This window comes from Orycteropus afer, unplaced genomic scaffold (assembly GCF_000298275.1).
Source record: "Orycteropus afer afer isolate SDZICR_OR568_19922 unplaced genomic scaffold, OryAfe1.0 scaffold00386, whole genome shotgun sequence".
NCBI lineage: Eukaryota > Metazoa > Chordata > Mammalia > Tubulidentata > Orycteropodidae > Orycteropus > Orycteropus afer.
Window position 1 is genome coordinate 1,692,176 of NW_006921973.1, and position 14,783 is coordinate 1,706,958.

The window sequence follows — 14,783 nt, forward strand, 5'->3', positions numbered from 1 at the left end:
ATCTTATTTTTAGAAGATGATTTAAGATGCCAAATAACAAGCATCAAATTCCGTCAGGTATATAGAAAGGTGATGAAAGTGATATAATAGTTTTATTTACATATATAGTTTTATAATAAACCATACATTATCTATTTTAGGTATCTTTCATATATGATGAAATATTTAGAGGGCGACTTTGTGATGTACAAGGGAGTGCTTAGTCTCCAGCACTATTTTAGGTAACCAATCAGTGAAGAAGCTTGTTTGGTGACTTAAATATTGTAACTGAATACTATTTGTCTTACTACAACATATAGTTTTATAATGCAATTTACTTCATAATTTTCTTGATATCCCTCATTAATGTTATACATTCTTTAATATTACTTCTTTCAGTCTTCTCATTCTAGGGTTCATATTAAATACATTTTACACCTATTTGGATTCAAATGTCTTTACATCCTGTTGTCTTTTTATTATTCGGTGTCATTACTTTTTCTAACATATGTCAGTTTATTAATTACTTCTTTAATGGTGTCTAGTTTTGTTATATGTATCAATGCTTTTAACTACAATGTACATGTTTTATGTTTGTAGAATTTTCACTTTGTATTTTTCATAATTTCTTGTTCTCTGTAAGAATTGTCAACGTTGTCATTTAAGTTTTCATTATGTGATTGAAATTAACTTGTACTTTCTGTTTGTTAGCCTTTATACCTGAGGATCCAGTGGGTAAATAATTATCGAAAATCAAAACCAAACTCACTGCCAAAGAGTCGTTTCCAACTCATAGTGACCCTTGTATGCTTTCCAAGGCTGTAAGTCTTTACAGAAGCAGACCCCCTCATCTTTCTTCCCTGGAGCAGCTGGTGGGTTTGTTCCACTCATCTTTTGGTCAGCAGCCTAAGGCCTTAACCACTACACCACCAGAGCTCCTATCACCTATTTTCAGTATCTTTTTAAATGCTCTTTACATTTTTATTGAATTCTTGATGTGGTGTATGAAAATTTGTAAAATAATTTAATATTCTTGGTGACGTTATCTCTCTCAGAGAATATTTTCTTTTGTCTCCAGTAGGTAGTAAATTAATCCATTTTGAGTGGAGCCACATGAAACTAAGCTACATAGTAACAGCAAGGTAGTTTTTTGTTTTGCTTTGTTTGTTGTTAATTACTCTTTGGTACTTCTGCTGTGGTTGGTTCAAAACTTCACAGCTTTCCCTGCTCATCTGGCAAAGCCCTGAGGGAACAGCTAGGCCCAAAGTTGGATTTAGCCCCCAGGAATTTCCTTCCTGCCAGAAGAACTCCAGAATGCCATTGGTCTTATTGAACTTTTGATTACTTCCCACAGATTGATTTTCATATTTTGTCCTTATTTTCTAGTTGCTTCCACTGAGGGGGCTGATTCAAAACAAACAACTCCTTCAATACTGGAAATATCCGTATTCTTCTCACTAGTTCTCACCTTGTAGCTGTTGTCCCACCTTACCAGCTAGCTTTCTCAGAAAACTGACAGGCTCAGAGCTCCTTAAGCATGTCCTAACACCACCTAGACCCACTCTAGTTAGAGTGTCTATATTTCTAAGCTATTGTTTCTGTACATCATTTTCCAATACCCAGGGCAGTGTCTAGCCAGTCTGAACACTCTGCCAAAGCAGTTCAAATTATGTTTCTAGGTATCAATTATTGTTTATGTTAGTGGCATAGTTCTAAAAGCACTAAGTTTTGTGTGGTCTATCCCTGGACCTCTTTACCCAAAAGCTTTATCTTAGTGAAAGTTTACAGGATGTCAGCTTCCCTCTTTTGGGTATGTATTTATTTATATTATAAGAGAAGTGCTTATATGTGTAAAACTGTAGTCATCCTTTTTGCCATCATTTTATTCTGGCCCAATTATCTCTCCAGTGTTTTCTATTTCTGCAAAAGCACTATCATCTTTCCAGGTGAAAAGTTGCAATAAAGTGATTTATCTTATGACTGTGTTAACAGGACTTAACTTCTCTGAATTTCTTTTTAGTTTCTATAAGATTAAGGTCGAAATATATCAGAAGTTTCCTTATAACTGGTGCACCACAATTTATACTGATTCCTGGAAACTATTAGCAGAGATTGATTTAGTCATTCTGGTTTGGGGCCAAAAAAGAGGAGGTTATCAGAAGAAATTAGTAGGTTCTTTTGAAGAATAAAATAATGTGATGACCAATAGGACTAGAAGACATTTAAGAATATTTCTTGTTTTGTTAATTTTATCCCTATAAATCATTTACACTTTTCACCTGTTTCACACCAAATAAAGTCCCACCTAGTAGATTACCAGTCCTCCCCCTCTACCACTTTAAATGCCTTTCCATTACCATTTCCCTAGTCTAGATATTTTTAATCTTCTGTTGAAACAAATCTCTTTCCTTTATGCTTTCTACTCCCAAATAAATACCTCTCATAGTAATCCACATGCTTAAAAGTTGACAGTTTTTAAGTTTTGTTGAATTAATTCCATGTACCTAACTCTAATATCAGAACCCTGAAGCTCATGACTACAAATAGATTTTTCTAACCAACTCACACATATGGAAACAATATTACTAGTTGCTAATTTTAAAATATATCCAACACTTTTTTTTATATTTAGGTTTGCTAATATATCATTCTTTGCATAAGCAATTTATCTCTCAGAACTGAAAACTGTCCATGTGTCAAATAATGTTCAAACTCTACCCTTTTTCATGAAAATTTTTCATAATCTGATAAAATGAATAAAATAGTTTAGCCAATTAATTATACTTTGTGAATTATGTGCACCACTATTCTAAATCAAAAATACCAAACTCACTATCATTGAGTTGATTGTGACTCATAGCAATCCTTCCTTGGTTTTCCGAGGTGGTATCTTTAGGAAGTAGACTACTATTCTAAAAGTTATTAAATACCTCTCACCTATTTGGTCATGCTGTCAGAAGGGACCATTCTCTGGAGAGGGATATCATGCTTAGTAAAGTGGAGAGTCAGTGAAAAGGGGGAGGACACTCAAGGAGATGGATTGACATAGTGACTGCAACAGTGGGCTCCTATATAGCAGGTACTGTAAGGTGCCACAGGTCTGGGCAGTGTTTTATTCTGTTATACCTTGGGTTGCTATGAGTCAGAGCCGACTCAAGGATGCCTAACAAGAACAACATAATATTACTATATAATTATTTCTTTTCTTTTTCCTACATATACTGCAAGTACCTTTAGAGCAAAGAATACTTCTCAGTCATCTTCGTATCTTGAATCTAGCAATTCTCTTTCAAATGGAAGCATTCAATAAATATTTTTATATGGTTTGAAATAAAGATTAGTGAATTTGAATATGTGTGTGATAAGAGTACTATTCCTGGCCAACATATGGAAGAGTTAATCTGAAAGAATGAGATAGGTTTAATTATTAAAACTCTTACAAAGTAGATTACTTTTAAATATTGACTCTTGATTTCCATTAAACTGACCTCAGAAATAATATTTATGGTTGAAAAATTGATTTTTTATTTTTCAGAGAAATAAGTTATAAAGTTCACTTTTATGGTAAATAGCAATTTATTGTTGGCCATATTCCCTCTTAATAATGTATTTATTTTTATCTACTGATTGTTGTTGTTATGTGCCATCGAGTCAAACCCGACTCATAGCGACCCCTCCTTGGGTTTCTGAGGCAGTATCACTATGGAAGTAGGATTGCCCAACCTTCCTTCTGAGGAGTGGCTGGTGGGTTTGAACTGCCAGCCATCTGGTTGCAGGCAAGTGTCTTAGCCACTATGCTACCAGAGCTCCCTCTGATTAGTTTGCCTATATTGCCCTTTTATTAGGTTTTTAAGTATATATTGAAATCCTGAAATTGAAAGTATGATTTTTTCCTGAACTATCATAAGTACTTAGAAATTCCCCAAACATTAATGTAGCACCTTTTTTCTTTTCATTTTAATAGTTTTTGTATGACAACAATTTTACCAAAATTGAATCTGGATAAATAATGCAATTTTTTAATAGTATATGGAGTCAGCATATGTTGGAAGGGAATGTTATTATTTACATGTTTTTACTTAGATAATTTGTAAATGATAATGTAAAACTATGCATAAATGCATAATTAAATATTTGAAATATTTGACATCTTTACTAAATATGGTAAATAGTCATTTTATTTTTTATCTTTTAAAACATTAATTTGTTTACTTTGTTCTTTTAGGGCTTCAGGTACTTCTCCCAGACTACCTCCAGGAGCGTTTTGTACAGGCAGCTTTGAGCTATATTGCTTGTAATTCAGAAGGAGAGTTTATCTGCAAGGATAATGACTGCTGGTGTCAGTGTGGTCCCAAATTTCCAGAATGTAATTGCCCTTCCATGGACATTCAAGCCATGGAAGAAAATCTTCTTCGAATAACTGAAACCTGGAAAGCTTACAACAGTGACTTTGAGGATTCAGGTAAGATACTTATTATGATGCACAATGTGAACCTTTGGTAAAACATAACAAAAAGCAATATTGGAGAGATGATGGTTTTACCTTTGTTGAAGAAACTGTTGCATACTGAGAAGAGATTTTATCTCATTCCTTATCTTTTAAATAGACATTTGTATTTTCTTATTATTGGTTATTCAGTATTTTACTGGGTACGTATACGGTACTTCATGTATTGTTACCTACCTTTGGAATTAAAACCTAGCCTACTCTTGAGCTGACACATTACTCCTTTATTAAAGAAACCACTTCCCTTTTCAATATGAGAATTTACCATCTGATACCTCTGATATCTCTCTGGACTCTTCTAGTGGCCCCTGAGTTTCACTTGTGAAATTAAATGCAAAGAGAGTTTATTCTATATATTATTTACAATAACATGAACTTCATGAGTGGTCAGCTGCACTTAACTTTGTATTGTTATAATGACTATTAGAGAAATTCTGAATTAATAGTGTTGTGAGGGTTTTACTCTTGGCTATGTCTAATTTTTTATGAGTGCATAGTTGTTTCATCAACATTATATCTTATTGAGTATATAACTTGTAAAATTTACATTTGATAAAGCATCAAACTTAAAATAAAAGATGCCTTGATATAAAAAATATAAAGAAAGAAACATATATAATCAGACCCACCAAAAAAGACTAATAAAAACTTTTAGAGTTTGGCAAATAGAATCATGAAGCATTGAGCCAGAAGTTTGGGACATGATTTTCACATGGGTAAAGATGTTTTAACTGCCAACAGGTCAGATTTATACTTGAATATTATGATCCTTCAAATGACTCATTTAAGTAAATGCACTTACAAAATTACATAATGTATGATGATGTATTTTTTTTTCTTTAAATTCACATTTAATTCTTTACCAAAGCATTCAAACTTCTAATCTTTCAGTTAGCAGCTGACCTCTTTAACCATTCTACCACCAGGGCAACTTCAGTGAAAATAACCACGAACCAAAATAACTGCCATCAAGTCAATTCTGACTCACAGTGATCCCCAATGGGTTTCCAAGACTGTAAATCCTTATGGAAGTAGATTACCTTATCTTCATCTCTTGGACCAGCTGATAGGTTTTGAACTGCTGACCTTATGGTTAGCACAAAATGCTTTACACACTACACTACCACAGCACCTTCAATCAAAATAATGCCTAGTAAAGAATCCTTCTTAATTTTAGCAATATTTCTATTTGTATAAATAGTAAAAATTTTTTAGAATCAAAAGCCCCTATCCCTTTGAAATTGTTGGAAAATCTCATGAATTTCTTATCTCAGATTTTTCTTTCCTAGTTTTCCCAAATTAATAGCCAAAAATTACTTATTCATCATCTTCATTAGTTGAAAAGAACCATGCATTATTTTAAAATAATGGTAGCACACTGAGCTTTTAGAAATATTTCAATGTATGGTAACTTTCTTAGAGTCAAATTTTAAAAAAGCAAACAAAATTCAATCTATAAATTACAATGTATATAAGTTAGATCAGTCAATCATTCCATCTCCCAACATTGGGGAGCCCACAAAGCAATGCTATTCTTTCTATTTTGCCAAGAAAAAATCTCACTGAATGACCATTTGAGATTTTGTTTCCAGGTAAGATGATTTAAGTATCAGGAGATCAATATTTTTATTCATGATAACTCAAAGGCATTTAGATCATGGAGGCAGTAAAAACTAAATGACTTAAAATTTCTGGTAGGAGATTCTGTTGAAGTGAACTGGGGATTAAGAGCTAGAGCATAGAGCAATTTCGTACTTGGAAGTGGCTTTTTGTTTGTTTCTTTCTTTTCCTCATTTGCTAATTCTTGATTTGGTCTAAAGCTGAAGACTCCTCATGACCCCAGCAGAGTGTGGTTGACGTGAGAAAAATAAACTCGCAGAGCTTCTAGTGGTTGTAGAGATTGCCATGTACAAAATTGTAGACTCAATGGGTCTCAACAATGGACTTTTTAAGCCATCATATTTACTGAATTTTATTTATTGTGCTGGATACTAAAGAAGTAGGTCATCACATTTTGAAAATATAATTAAGTTTATCATAGACTCTCCATGCTTAGGAAATAAATTGGTAGGAGGGAGGGACTTTGAAACAGAAGAGGTAAATGTGAAAAGCCCTAGAGGGAACAATGAATTAACATTATGTTTCCCACAGCTGTTTTTCCTTGGGTATGTTTATTGATTCAAGGCAGAAATAGTGACTAATAATCTAGGATTATTGTTGTTAGGTGCCTTCAAGTCAGTTTCAACTCCTCGTGACCCTATGTATAACAGAAGGAAAAGTGGCCCATCCTGCATTATCCTCACAATCATTGCCATGTTTGGGCCCATTGTTGTGTCAGTCTGTCTCATTGAGGGTCTTCCTCTTTTTGGCTGACCCTTTATCAGTTGATATCCTTCTCCAGAAAGTAGTCCCTCCTGACAGTATTAAGCTCTGAAAAATGCTGCTACTCTAGGACAGAGAAGCCAGAAGACAGTTTGACATTTATGGTAGTTATGGTAGTGATAAAAATGATTTTTTAAAAAAAGGGGTATGTGATATGCTCGAGGGCATAAAAGGATTTCATATGCATGGCGAGTCTCCCCTTTAAGATGTTTGCTTTGAAAAAAAAAAAAAAAAGGTTTGCTTTGTTTTTTAATACACCATTGCCAGGTGGTTACGAATTGATTCTAAGATATTGCCGCTAGTTTACTTTATTTTTCTGATGATTGAAAAACAGAGAGGTACTATGTACAAGTGCTACTCTTTAAATATTTCTACTGAAGATTCCTTCATTTTATATACATTAGATAGCAATTTGAGAATACTTATCTATATACCTGAAATTCAACTGTAATTATACTTTGAATGGACAATTTAGATTTCAGTACTGTGGAATTTTCGATTACTTTCAAATGTTTAATTCAACTTAAAGTAATTTTAAAAACAATTTTATTTGTCAAAGAGCAAACTGGTGCTTCTATGAAAACTCAAGTAAAAAGTTTATTGAAGAAACAAAACAATCCAGAATCAGGTAGCACCTCTTGAGGATTCACTAAAGTACTGCAGAGAATGGACTCTTTCACAGAGCTTTTATACAGAAAGTCCAGGAACTTGTAAAAAAAAAAAAAAAAAAAAGTCTAAATGGTTGACATTAACCAAAATTATGCTTTAACAGACACAGACATAAGACAATGTCAAGATCCCTTAACATTATTTTGTTAATCTAGTTTGAGTCATTTAGCAGTTTAATCTACAGGTATTTTGAGGATCAGCCTGAATGAATGTACTTCATTAGAGTGTGCTGTGAGAGCAACATGGAGAAGGGGAGCCTGCAGGCTTCCTGAGGTATGCTGGCTAGTTGACTTTTGAAAGTCAGCTCAGAATGAGCGGTAAACAACAAAAGTGGAGTCAGGCCTGCATCTTTGGCAGAAGCCCCTCTTTATGTCAAGCACGTAGTTTCTTTTGAGTTCCTTCACAATCGACACTTCTATAGAAATTCTCTGATCACTATTTTAAGAGTGTCTTCTGCATGGACTAACCAAGGCTTCACTTTACTAAGTGTGGAGCTTCATCTTCAGAGTGAGCAAGTCTCATGTCACCCATAAAAGAGTAATTTGTCTTCTGCAAGGGCTATTTCATTAGTTCAGATGGTGGGTTTATTAGATGGTTGCCTGTTCTAAATAGTCTCTTAAGATATCAGATACTCCACATGAAAGAAAGTTGGGCACTATCTGTTTATTGGAGGTTGCTTACCTTGATAAGCTTTAAGACTCTGGTCACTATCATGCAGATAGCTTGACAGCACAGCAATGTCTTCACCATACCATACCTTAGACCTTTACTTCTGTGATTCTTTTTTTTTTTCTTTAAGAAGCTGTTCTGGTTATTTGTGGTATATTGTGTCACTCTGACAACAATATACCACAAATGGGATAGCCTTACCAAACTGGAGTTTATTCTTTTACAGTTTGGAGGTTTTTAGTCCAAGTTCAAAGTGCCAGGCTCTAGGGGCTAGATGAAAGTCCCTCAACTTAGGGGTCCAGCTCTGCCTCCTGCTTCTGGCCCACTGGAACTAGAGGTGTTTCTTCACTCAGACAGCTGCTGGCTTCTGAGACTGAGAAGCCCAAAGTTGACAAGTAAAAAGACACAGTCCCGATGTTACCAAACTATATGGCAGGCCATTAATTCAAGTTCATTGTAAGTCCTTAAGTCAGCAGAGCATGGCAGGCTACTGAACAATGACATGGCTACATGCAGGATCCAAGCGTGCCATAAGAGAAGCCCCAAGGCTTTTCCTTATATACATGAAGCAGACCATATCCCAAGGGCCACTAATCAGCTACTTGTTATAGATCCTATCACGGAGTTGAATGCCAGCTCCATCATGAGGAATAACTACCACCAGCTGCCCAGCCACTCAGCCAGGCCCAGCCAAGTTGACACACAAATATACACCACAGAAGCAATGTGTAAGAACAGGGCCAAATTAGTTGGGACACTTGGCAAAGAGGCGCATGAAGCAAAGTGAAGAACCAACTCATCTTCAAAGGAATTTCCATGTCTTCAAAATACATGATATTTTCCATAACAAGTAGTTATGCATTATGAGTACAAGCATTTGAAAAACATTTCATAAAACATTTTATTAGTTCTATAATTATTATTATAAGGAGCTCTGGTGGCAGAGTGAGTGAGGCATTTAGTTGCTAACCAGAAGGTCAGAGGTTCAAACCCACCAGCTGATCCACAGGAGGAAGATGAGGCAATCTGCTTTCATAAAGATTTAGAGCAAATGGGGGTCACTTCGAGTAGGAATTGAATTGATAGATGTTTCTTTTCTTTCTTCTTCTTTTTTTCTAAATAATAATTGTTATAGTTATTGAGAGAAATAATCTAGTTTGTGAAACTGAATGTAGTCAAAAGCCAATTTCAGTAGGCAGCCAACAAAATTATCAAGAAAAAGAGAATAAGGTATGGGGTTAATGATTGATTGTAAATCAAATCAAATTCAGATTAAAGGTCATTTGTCATTTGGCCAGGAAGGAATGAATCAGAGAATAAGTGAGAGGACCTCCTACCATTTGATTAGTTATGGAAACATTATTCTTGACAACAAACAACAATAATTTAATCCTAAGGATTGAATGATTCTGAAACACAGTATTTCATATATAAAATGCATCAAACTAAAGCAAAACAGCATTGAAAAATTATAATAATAGGAATGATGAGGAACACAAAAATTCCAAATTAGAGTAACATATTCCCCACCATCTATTTCAATTATTCATAATTTCATTTAAGGAGGGAACAAGATAGTTAATGCAAGGTACTACAAGTTGTATATGATTGAAATAGAATGTAATGTTGACACTGTTGTCAGGAATATAGACACAGCAATCAGATTTTACTATGGCACAAGTACCTTCTTTGGCTGCAGTGAGGATGTCAAGGGCTGTTTTATTTTTTAGTATTACTTTTCTCATCATAGCTATTCTGATATTGATCTCTTAAAGTCCTGAGCACTGTCATTTAAGGTACATAGAATTTTCAAGTGATATCTGAGGTGGAAATACTGCTACTGCTAAATGTCCATAGAAATGAAGCACTAATTGAGACCACTGAAACTTTAATATGTGTGCATTAGCTGGTAAAAGGAAATCAGTTAAAACACATAATTGAGTTTAACTCAGTCTAAGAGTGTATCTTCCACTCTAACCCAGCAAATATCAGGGCGAAAGGTTAGTTCCACATAGCCAAAAGGTGCCATTAGGAGCAACCCAATAGTTATTTGAGTGTCATACCCAATCAGTAGCAAACCAATCAGTACCCTGGAATATTATAATTAATGCATGTTTGGATATTGGAAGTCATAGCATAAGTCTGGTGAAGACCAGGTTATTCATATGAGTATAATTAGATTGTAGTTAGATTGTTCCCAGCAAATGGGAGGAAGCAATCTAACTTAGTCTCCCTGCTTGGGGAGTTAAGCTGATAAAATTGTCCCACAGTTGTTTAGATGGACCTACAATGTGAAGAGTACTGTTTTGGGGATTGGATGATTCTTTAGTTAGCTCTTCTTGTGCCACTATATTCTCTACAATAAGGCTTGTTAAGAATAAATAGTAAATCATGGCCTGAGTTTCATTTGGATGCAAAAAGAGGCCATGTATTAATGGAAAATAGTGATTTCCAGTAATTATTATTATTATTATTATTATTATTATTTGTATCCGTAATCAAGAACAACACAATGCAAACCCTAAATGGGAGAGATGTACCAGAAAAGGCCAGAGAGACTTGAGATTGGGAGGGTATTGTTGTTGGGTTCTGACTCATAGCGACTCCATGTATGGCAGAACAAACTGCTCAGTCCCATACCATACTCACAATCCTTGCTGTATTTGACCCCATCACTGCAGCCACTGAGGAAATCTGTCTCATTAAGGGTTTTTCCCTTTTTCTCTGACCCTCTGCTTCACCAAGCATAATATCCTTCTCCAGGGACTAATCCCTTCTGACATGATCAAAGTAGTTTTGACAAAGTATGCTCCTCTAAGGAGCATTCCAGCTGTGCCTCTTCCAGGACAGATTTGTTTGTTTTTCTGGCAGTCCATGGTATTTTCAGCATTCTTCACCAACACCACAATTCAAAGACCTGAACTCTTCTTCAGGCTTCCTTATTCATTGACAAGCTTTCACATGCATATGAGGTGATTGGAAATACCATGATTTTTGTCAGGTGCAACTTAGTCTTCAAAGTGTCATTTTTACTCCTTGACAATTTAATGCAGCCTTTTGTAGCAGATTTGCCCATTGCAATATGAGTCTCATTTCTTGATTGCTGCTCCCATGGATATTGCTTGTGGATCCAAATAAAATGAAATCCCTGACAACTCTAATTTTTTCTCCACATATCATGATATTGCTTATTGGTCCAATCATGAGGATTTTTGTTTTCTTTATGTTGAGGAATAATCCATACTGAAGACTGTAGTCTTTGATCTTCATTAGTAAGTGATTCAAGTCATCTTCAATTTCAACAAGCAAGGTTGGGTCTTCTGTATATCACATATTGCTGACTCTTCCTTCAATCCTGAGGTCATGTCCTTCTTCAAATAATATAGCTTCTCAGATGATTTGCTCAGCGTATGGACTGAATAAATATGGGGAATGCATTCAACCCTGATGAACTTCTTTCCTGATTTTAAACCATGCATATATTCCCTTGTTCTGTTCAAATGACAGCCTCTTAGTCTACATACAGGTTCTGCATGAACACTTCTTAAGTATTCAGAACTCCTAATTCTTTACAATATTATCCATAATTTTTTATGATCTATAGAGTCACATACCTTTGTGTCGTCAATAAAACACAAGTAAACATATTTCTGGTACCCTTTGCTTTCATCCAAGATCCATCTGACATCAGTAATATCCCACATTCCACGTCCTCTTCTGAATCCAGCCTGAGTTTGTGGAAGATCATTGTCAATATACTGCTGCAACCATTTTTGAATTATCTTTAGCAAAATTTTACTTTTCTGTGGTATTAATGATATTGTTTGATAATTTCCATGACACCCATGACCAAACACTAGAGGAGTTGTGAGATGGCATCAAGAGCATTATATATGAATAAAGAAAAGGTCATTAAAATAAAAGAAAGGAAAAAAGACAAAAATTGATGTCAGAAGGGATTCTGAAACTTGTTTGTGAACGGAGAGTTGCTAAAGCTAATGGAAAAAAAATTATGAAATAAAAGAGCTGGATAAAATCAAATTGACACTCAGATATAGGTCCTGAGGGTACTGGGTATTTTCAGTGAAATTTTAAAACATTTACATTAGTTATAGCAAGAACAAATAAAGCAAGGAAACACAACATGCTTGGTGTCTTCAAAAAATTGTCACCACAATTATTTCTTTAAAATATGATGGAATACTCAACCTGTTAGTAAGAGACAGCAGGATAAAGTTTCAAATAGGAGCCAACAAAAAATAGAATCAAATCAGGATTAGCCAAATTAGTTTCTATTAAATCATTTTCTTTTTTTCTTCTTTTTGTAAATTGTGATTTAGGTGAAAGTTTATAGAGCAAATTGGCTTTTCATTCACTAATTCATACATTCCCTGAAATACCCACAATGCAGCAACCTTCTTCCCAATCCCCACCCCCACCCCCACCCACTAACTCCATCCCTTCATATTCCTTCCCATCCTCATCTGCCTTCCTAACTCTATCCATGGGCAAATGCTTCCTTCTTGATTTCATATGGTTAATTGTACTAAGGAGTTCATACTTTCCTCACATTACTGTTCACTTTATATGCCTGTCTATTGATTATCTGAAAGTTGAGCCACAGGAGTTGAGTTTGGTTCCCAACTTGGAAAGTGTTTAAGAGTCATAATCTTGGGGCTTCTACCAGTCTTCATCTAAGTAGTAAGCTTAGTCTCCCCCCCCACCCCAATCGTTTTGAGTTTTGTCCCACATTATTCTCCCACTGTATCTAGTACCTCCTATAGAGATCCTTATCAGAGCAGTCAGCATTGATAATCATGCACCACTACATATTCTGGTGTCAGGGTCTTGTCGGCTTGGGTTCATGAGATCATGATATGCGTGTGCCCTTGACTTTCTTCACTCTGCTTTGCTTTGGACAGGGAGAGACCAATAGTTGCACATTAGATGACCACTCACAACATTTTAAGAGCCCAGTTGCTACGCTACTCACCAAAGTTTGATGACATTGTGGACCATGTTGTACCAATTGATTTTAATGGCCCCTGAGACTATGGCCCTGAGCCCACATTCCCAGTGACAGATTCCTTCAAGGTGTTTGGTTTTGTCTAAGAAATTTTCATAACTTTGTTCACTGCATGCCTAACCATGGATGTATTTTCAGCACACATAAACACATGGGTACACATAGCCTCTGTCAAACCTATATATATTTGTGAATGCAGTACCATTTGCTTTCCCACCCATGTTTACCATAAGTGTCCATCTTTGTCAAGATTATTGTTATTACTGTTATAACTGTTATTTGTAGGATTGTGTATGTAATAGTGTGTTAGACTGGGTTCTCTAGAGAAACAAAACCAGTAAAACATATATGGAGAGAGAAAGAGAAATTTGTCTTAGGAAAATGGCTCACACACTTATAGAAGCTGGCAAGTCCCAAGTTCTTGGATCAAATGTCAAACTAGAGGCTTTTCCCGACTCACTCAGCTGCAGGGGCTGGGTTGGCAGGCTATATTGGCTGATGACTTTAACCAATGATGAACCCAAGATCTCCAGGCCGAATGGTGGATTGTTCACTCATGGACAGTTGTAGGCAGCACAACAGAATTCTGATCCACAGAAGAGTGTCTATTTTCCCAGGATGTACATAAATATACTGGAAGCAGGCCACACCCCTAGGGAAACTCCCTCTCAATGGATTGTTGTTGTTATGTACCGTCAAGTCAGACCCAACTCATAGCGACCTCTCCTTGGGTTTCTCAGGCAGTATCACTATGGAAGTAGATTGCCCCATCTTTCTTCCAAGGAGTGGCTGTTGGTTTCAACCACCAGCCTTCTGGTCAACAGTCAAGTGTCTTAAGCACTACACTAACAGAGCTCCCTTAATGGATTGGCTGCTCAAAATATATACATCTGATCCCATCATTGGAATAACCAACATCACAATTGCTTAAACCACACAGAATTGTGATCCAGCCAACTTGACACACAGCTCCAACTATCACAGTCCACCCCTTGTCAACCTGGCAGTTGTACACATCTTCTTAACCATATATAATCTCTAAATAAAGACAATTATAAAGTCATATTTGTGCTTAACATGATATGCTAACACACATAAAACCAAAATGCATTAATCTTATTTACATTTCACAGTTCAAAACAGAAAGAAACAAAAATATTTGATGCACATATTAAGTGAAGAAATATAACAATCATAGTCCTCATTTTTGCAACTGGTCATGTAGTCATAGCTGATATTCCGAACTACCTTTTTTCATCACCCATTCTGTATTTCCCTTGCTCTCAGCAAGCACCTCAGCTAGCCATGGTTCTTTGCCTGGTGGAATGACCCAAACCTTCATTCCTGAAAGGTCTGTGCCATTAGAAGTCATATCAGAATTGGGTTGCTGTAATTTTCCATTGACTTTAATCATAGGACATGGTAGTACTAAGAGACGCCCTAAAGAATCTCCTGTATTCCAGACATATTCTTCTTTACCTCCATTATGTAATCTCAATCCAATTTCCCCTTGGTAATCAGGATCTATCACACCAGATAGTACAGTAATGC

At 35.7% G+C, this 14,783-nt stretch overlaps 1 protein-coding gene across 1 annotated transcript in view; it reads left to right on the forward strand.

Annotated features, from left to right (window-relative positions):
- BRINP3 (BMP/retinoic acid inducible neural specific 3) overlaps nt 1–14,783 on the forward strand; it is a 733,775-nt gene that overhangs the window by 483,201 nt on the left and 235,791 nt on the right. The window contains exon 5 of the mRNA XM_007953312.2: nt 4,205–4,441. Within this exon, the coding sequence (XP_007951503.1) occupies nt 4,205–4,441 (237 nt within the window). The remainder of the gene's footprint in view (nt 1–4,204; nt 4,442–14,783) is intronic.